Below are 6809 nucleotides of genomic sequence, written 5' to 3'. Positions count from 1 at the left end.
GGTCATAAGGTTACTTTCCACCAAATTTCGTAAGAGAAAAAAAAATGTTGGTACAAGCTAAAAATAAAAAACCCCAAAACTTGGTTATTTGAATGTTTCACATAAATTTTGAGGTTATCTTAAAAACATTTATATACAAAAATATAGACCATATAACTTTTTTATATAGGATTGGTATTTTTGTTGGAAATCGAGGTAAACCATTCTTAACCCTTATAAATTTAACTACGTCCCTCCCCTTCCTTTTCGCGACCTTAGATCTTTTATATATTTTATCATTCGTTGCCGATGGGTTTCAATATACTATGAATTTCTTTTATTATTTATCGTTTCCAAAAGCTTCTGTATTGGTCTACAAATAAATTTGAACTTCGTTGTCATTAGTAGCGTCTACTCTAATTTTATTGGAATCCGCGTTGTCACTCCTAAAACTGGCTTTCCCATAATGCGGTGACGCCTTCAATAAATAAAATTTAGAAATGCCGTTTCTATGGAAACAATCACAAACACGCTTCCTATTTTGGATTTTACAAACCGTAATTTTAAACATTTAAGTTAGGCGATCTTATTGTCCATTAATAAGTTCACAATTCCTCAATAGAGTTTGCCCTTTTTTTTAAGTCGTACTTAAGTCAGTTCGACTTCAGTTTTTTATTATAATAAAAATTAAGTAGGTATAAGGTCGCCAAGTCGTGTTAAATTTCGACTTTTTCATATTTATTGTGAATACTCGTTTTGGAGAAAAACAAAGTAAAGCTAAAATGCACAACTGGTAGTCTACACATAGGCTCCGCTCAAATAACGTTGAACTCACATCAAATTGTAGCATGCTTTTAGGAACTCACTTTTTCTTTACCTATTATAGACGTACATCTACGCTGGCCTTTCAACCTGAATAAAACCCAACAAATGCCATTGGAGCAGTGGCAAAGCCAACAGCAATATCAACAACAAAGAGAACAACAAAAACCATTGCAGCAAACGCTTTACACACCACCGCAGCTGCAACAAATACAGCTAATGCAAATACAACAACAACGTCTGGCTACAGAAGTCACCGATTTGCGGATGCCGAGCTCCTACAATAACAACAACAATAATGTTAACTATAATAACATACCAGCACCACAACAACAACAACCGCCTCAGTTGCCAACGAAATTTAATACCAGACAATCGAAAAGGTACCCCTACTACTATAATGATTACAATTACAATAACAATAGAGTGCCGCTAATGCAAGGGCAAATGCCGGGCCAGTTGCCACGTAACTATTCTTATCCTCAGTATGGTACTGCGGCTAAAAATTCAAGCACTGAACAGTTCGAAAAATTCGATCTTTCTCAGCGAAATGCGCGCACATTTGGATTCATCAGCGACTTTATCACGAGCCTATCGTCACCTTGCGTCAATCCTTGTACTATTGAAGCTTACAATCAGAATCGTTGTTGTATAGCTGTTGTCAACCCCGAGCCACCTCGTTGCTGTCCATATCCGGTGCCGCGTCCACAACCTCCCGTAATGCCACCTATTCCCATACCACCACCGCCACCGCCACCGATGTACTTACCCAGACCGCCCATCAGCTGTTGCAGCGCCTGCAGCTACGGTTACTTTGGTCCACCACCTTGTGGCTATTATGGTGGGAGTGGTGTCATAAGAAGAGGCGGTGGACTTTTCGGTAGCGGTGGTTTTATCGGTGGTAGTCCAGGCGGTTTATATATCGGTGGTAATTTCGGTAATCTTGCTTATAGTGGAGGACAATTTTCCCTGTCCTTACCACAACCATCAATATTTGGTTAACTTCAACTTTTGTTTTCTATGTTCTAGTTAGTTAGTTCTTTTAAGTTAATATATTAAGTCCTTAACTAATAAAATGTTAGTATAAGAGTAATGCCCTTTTATTTAACCTTTTTGATTACTGAAATATAAACTGTGAGTTTAAGGCTATTAACTATGTATTTGCGGTCAAGGAAAGTGATAGTTCATAAGTCGTTAGTAAGAAATTTTAATATTAGCGATAAATATTATATTTATTGGCGGCCGGCCCTCATCTTATCAATTTGTCCTGTTATATCTTACAAAGTGTTGATCTTATTTAAAAAATTAAAAGTTACCGAAAATACCAAATCCAATAAATACGATATCTGAACTCAAATAGACATGACCAGATTCCTCCTTTTCCGACTGTCAGGTTTGCGGATCCGGAATGGATACAGACTGATATCGGGTCAAAAACTGTCAACTGAGCAGTAATTCATTTACCAAGTATTGCCGTAATGGATGATGTTACGGTTACTATGCCAGAGCCCAATAAGTACTTGGTTTCACCGTCCTGTGGCGCCATTATCGCAAGAGATTTTTTTGATTTCTGCCAAATCGGACATTTAATTTTGTTTTGACCGCGTGTGTTTTGTTTTGGTGCGTTTTTAGATTTCGGAATTATGCAACATAAAGCAATTTCCGTCGATTATATAGTTATTCTTGTTGGAAGGAAGAGTGCACATGAAATAAAATTGCGCTCAGGTACTGCATACGATGACTCTTCTCCTTTGATGGTGACCATTAAAATATGATTTAACTAGTTTTTATCTGGTCGCACCTGATGAACCACGTTGGTGTGCTCCGAAAACGGATACGACCAAGGGGTAAAATCTACGATCTACGAATCCCATAGTAGACATCCCAAAAGACCGCGTATGGCATATCCTTGATTGGGATTAGCTATCAGGTCCCATATCGTCTCAGTTTCTATTAACCACTTTCCTTAAAACAAACAGAACAATTGTTCAGTAAGCTAGGTAAAGCAAAGAAGAGCAAACTCGAAATGTAGCGCAATAGTAAAAACTCGAATTCGAAAAAACTCGAACTGCATAAGCCACATAGTTGCTTTCCATCGAAATGTTTACACTCCGACAGAAAATCGGGAACAGGGACGAAAATGTGTACAAACTTCTTATCATCGAGTTGACGTCAAGCCAAGCCATAGCCAAGGCCACTAAAGAAGCGGGAAAATGCTCCGAGTGCGTGGAATGCATGCAAAGTGCGCAATATGAGTCGTTTAAGCGCCATTGTTGTGTACGGATTGAACAGATTACTGCAAGTACAGCAAGTAAAACTGAAGTAACAATGAGTGAAAAAGGCGAAATGAAACAAAAAGCTACTCTTTCCTGCTACATAAGCTCAACAGCACAGAGCAGAACAATAGCAAACCAAGGACAAGGAAAGAAAAAGAATTGCAGAAACTGTGTCACTATGTTGCTGATAAGTCGTGTCCCACGAAAGACCCATTAAGTCGTTGTGTCCACGCATACAAACACGTTTGTTTTGGCAAGGAAACGTGCAAAATATCCAACAATTTAAATAATAGGAATTCTTGTAAATAAGGAAATCCCGTTAAAAAATAAATACCAAAAAATTCTCAGATATATTTTTATTTATTTATATTGTTTGACATACATACATCGTGCACATAAGTTCAGTCTAATCGTCTAATATAAACCATAGGCTCTTAAAATTCTCGAATACCGTTCAGTTGTGGTAGCGACGTGCTGATTGCTTCACATTTTTACGTCCTCCCTTGCGGGCGGAATGGAATACTTGCGGTGTGTCCTTGGCTGCGTAGAGGAACAAGGGAATCTCTTCTACACCCGTTTGTAATTGCGAGGCACGCACAAGGCTTGGGCGTGCGAGGTCATCGGATGCCAAACGACGCACTGACTGTACGTCCGCTGTCGCAAGTTTGGTCTTATCCACCGACAGATTTTCCAACAATTGATCCACATCCTCTTCGGCCACATTCAAAGATTCATCTTCTGGGTTGGGCTCTTCATTAACAACAGCAACTGGGTTATCCTCACTCTCGGCTTCAACATCACCCTCTTGTGCTTGATTGAGAAGGCCCTCGATACTCTCCAAATTGGCTAGGCCGCTCAGTTCAAGTTGTTGATGCAATTCGTTGGGTATAGCAATGGCCTGTACATCACGATGCCCCGAGATGCCATTTGGCGTGGGAATGAATTGTACGTTGGCTGGAATTTCAGAAGTTGGATACACGGGCACTAATTCGCCTTCGTTTTCGTCACTTGATTTCAACAAAATCAAAGAGATCGGTACGATCTTCTTGAATTTCAACAACACCAACTTCTTGATGGCCACGGCTCCAGGGAAGACACGTGCCTGTTTGTGCGAAAGTGCGCGTTGTGTATTTGGATGTGGTTGACGGCCGGCAACGTTGCTTTCAACAGACGAGTAATCATCATTCTCGTCACCGTGCACTTGCACGTACCGGTTTTGGTGGCGCGGAACATGACGGGCTATAAAAGAGGAGAAAATGTGGTATTTAAAATATTGAGTGCTTGAGAAATTTAACAATGCTGATATGGTTTATGTAGAATATCAGAGTGTTTTTTTTATGTTTCTGAGGAGTTCATATTTGCTCCTGATGTAATCAGAGCTACAGTGTTACAAGGATTCGAGGTTCGTTATACCACTCAACGGGCTCTGAGTTCGACTTTAGTTTCTACATACGTATCACATTTTTTCTTTTTTATAACTATAACTTTCTTGTAATAACTATCTGCCTCTTGGCAAGCAATGACAAATTGCAGCAGCCGTTCGGAACCGGCTTGATACTCAATAGTCCATCCGGATCGTCGAATTCAGAACTAACGTAATTGAAGTTTTTTCTGTTTCTATTTGATTCCCCTGCTATAGTTTTAAGGTAAACAGTTTTTTTTTCACTCCGACCAAGCCACAGTCAGTCAGTCATTGGTTGTAACGCGTTCCAACAAAAAAATAGACTAGAATGTTATAGACTATTGCTATTATAGACTAGACTAGAATAATATATATTAAAGCTTGCCGGTACATATTTGAGGCTTGCAAAGCTAGAACTAAAACGATGGTCGCATTATCTCTAAACAACGGAGCTTAAGTACTCATAACAATGAAAATTGTAAACGACAGATTTTAATTTTAAAATTTAATTAAACCTTAATTGGACCTGTAGATTTCTTTGGCCGGTTATGTTTTCAGATTTATTTAGTTTAGTTCAGGGTTGTAAATAATGCATTAAAAAAAAATTGAATTAACATTTGCGTTAAAACTGTTTTTTGTTTAAAATCCCACATATGGGATTAAAAAAAATTTAAAAAATTTAATCCCACATACCTTTTATTTTTTATTTTTTTCATTTTTAATGCCGGATTGAAAAATAAAAAAGAATATCCGAAGTTTATGTTCTTCTTGTTTTCTCTTGCTTAAAATAAGAACAGTACAGATGTCTGCTATTTTCAACAAGTTTTAGGCTGTCAATTTCTTGATGCTTATTCAAATGAGATTTTTTAAAATAGAACATCAAGAAAGCTGTGAAAACTGTAGGCTCTATTTAGGCTTTCTGTCGATTGTGAATTAAAATTTGCATGATAGTTACATTTCAGTTCATAATACACAAAAGTAACAGTATTGAATAAACCGATTTTTCATAAATAGGCGCGTGATAAAGATTACAAATTTAGTAAACTGAACTTTCTCCTAGTGTACTACTTGTATTCTTCTCCAATGTATTTACGACTTACCTTGCACAAGACAGACCAATGCCAATACAAGAAAAGCAATGCTCAAAACTGATTTCGGACTCATTTTGCGATACTAGATTTCTTTCAGCCACTACTTTTAAAACTTACAAAGAAAGCTCTGTTTCTTATGTGTCTTCTTTAAAGCGCGATTACTAAATGCTTAAAGGCACCAATACCCATAGACTTTTTATATGAACAAATCGGAAACAAAGCGTAAAAATAAAATAAATATAAAGCAAAGAGATATTTGTTACTGGCTTGCAAATTGTTCTGAAATGTATTAAGGACAAACGAAATGGCCATTTAAAACATTAACTAATAATACAAATAGCTATAAAGACGTCATATATGTATATGAAGAAAATAAAATAAAATAACAAAATGCAGAAGAAAGCATTTATTTGCCATTGAAGCTAGTCAGCTATTGGATCTGCGCCGATCTGCTGGTTCATAGTTTCAGTTGCAAAGTAGCAAAAGAGCCCCGACACAATAACAGCGAAATTTTAATAATTAAATTTTAAATATCTATATATGCATATATATCTACATATGTGTGTTCTTACCAACAAGTGGCACAATCAAATGCGAAAATGCCGAAAGAAATTAGGAAAATGCTAATTTGTATAAGCAAAATTGCGCTGATTTATGTGTCTGGTGAATTAAAATTTCAAAATGCGGGTATAAACTGACAAAAACAATGCTGTGAAACAAAATACCTTGCACCGTTCTCAGTAACGAATGAAACTTGCCAAATCTAGGTCTTGGCTGGCGCTCTAGCTTGAGCCGTTGACCAGGTGTCTTGAGACGACAGGCCATTCAACCGCACACGAATCTAGCGGAGACGCGTATTTTGGGTTCAGCTGCGTAAAAGTGACCGTTATCGCGAGATGACACCACATATATTTTTCGTATAGGAACAATTGGCAAAAATGGCTACTACTATTATTAGGTAGCTTGGCATTACAGGAGCAGTTGTGAAAGTAAACATATTGTCGCTAATAAATATTATAAAAGCACATATGTATGAACATATAAATATATGTACACGTGATTATACGTGATTCGCAATTGGGTCAAGCGTTGACTCAAATACATAAAAATCATAAAATTAAATTTTCACAGGAGAAGCATGGAAAATACCACATAATTAAAAAATCTGCTATGAAAATAAATTATTAACCCAAACCAAGAGAAATTCGCATTAAAATTAGTTAAGCAATTAAATTTTGG

General features: G+C 37.2%; 2 protein-coding genes across 2 annotated transcripts; one reads left to right on the top strand and one right to left on the bottom strand.

Moving 5' to 3' along the window:
• Nucleotides 1–871: 871 nt before the first annotated feature.
• On the top strand, nucleotides 872–1954 carry LOC118682569 (formin-B). The gene has a single exon (XM_036371639.2). The coding sequence runs from the start codon at nucleotides 910–912 to the stop codon at nucleotides 1801–1803; it is 894 nt and encodes a 297-aa protein (XP_036227532.1). The 5' UTR covers nucleotides 872–909; the 3' UTR covers nucleotides 1804–1954.
• Nucleotides 1955–3426: 1472 nt separating this feature from the next.
• On the bottom strand, nucleotides 3427–5724 carry LOC106615752 (uncharacterized). Its single transcript, XM_014232083.3, has 2 exons — nucleotides 5580–5724; nucleotides 3427–4316 (listed from the first exon to the last, which is right to left on the bottom strand). The coding sequence occupies exons 1-2, from the start codon at nucleotides 5641–5643 to the stop codon at nucleotides 3532–3534; spliced, it is 849 nt and encodes a 282-aa protein (XP_014087558.2). The 5' UTR covers nucleotides 5644–5724; the 3' UTR covers nucleotides 3427–3531.
• Nucleotides 5725–6809: the final 1085 nt, after the last annotated feature.

Source organism: Bactrocera oleae, chromosome 5 (genome assembly GCF_042242935.1).
Source record: "Bactrocera oleae isolate idBacOlea1 chromosome 5, idBacOlea1, whole genome shotgun sequence".
NCBI classification, from domain to species: Eukaryota; Metazoa; Arthropoda; class Insecta; order Diptera; family Tephritidae; genus Bactrocera; species Bactrocera oleae.
This window is presented reverse-complemented; position numbering and strand designations above follow the sequence as displayed.

What these genes read in the sequence shown, in the direction of transcription:
- LOC118682569 (XM_036371639.2), top strand. Translation starts at nt 910, where the DNA reads ATGCCATTGGAGCAGTGGCAAAGCCAACAGCAATATCAACAACAAAGA.
- LOC106615752 (XM_014232083.3), bottom strand. Translation starts at nt 5,643, where the DNA reads ATGAGTCCGAAATCAGTTTTGAGCATTGCTTTTCTTGTATTGGCATTG. An exon ending in ATTGGTCTGTCTTGTGCAAG is followed by an intron (nt 4,317 to 5,579) that starts GTAAGTCGTAAA and finishes CCTCTTTTATAG; the next exon opens with CCCGTCATGTTCCGCGCCAC.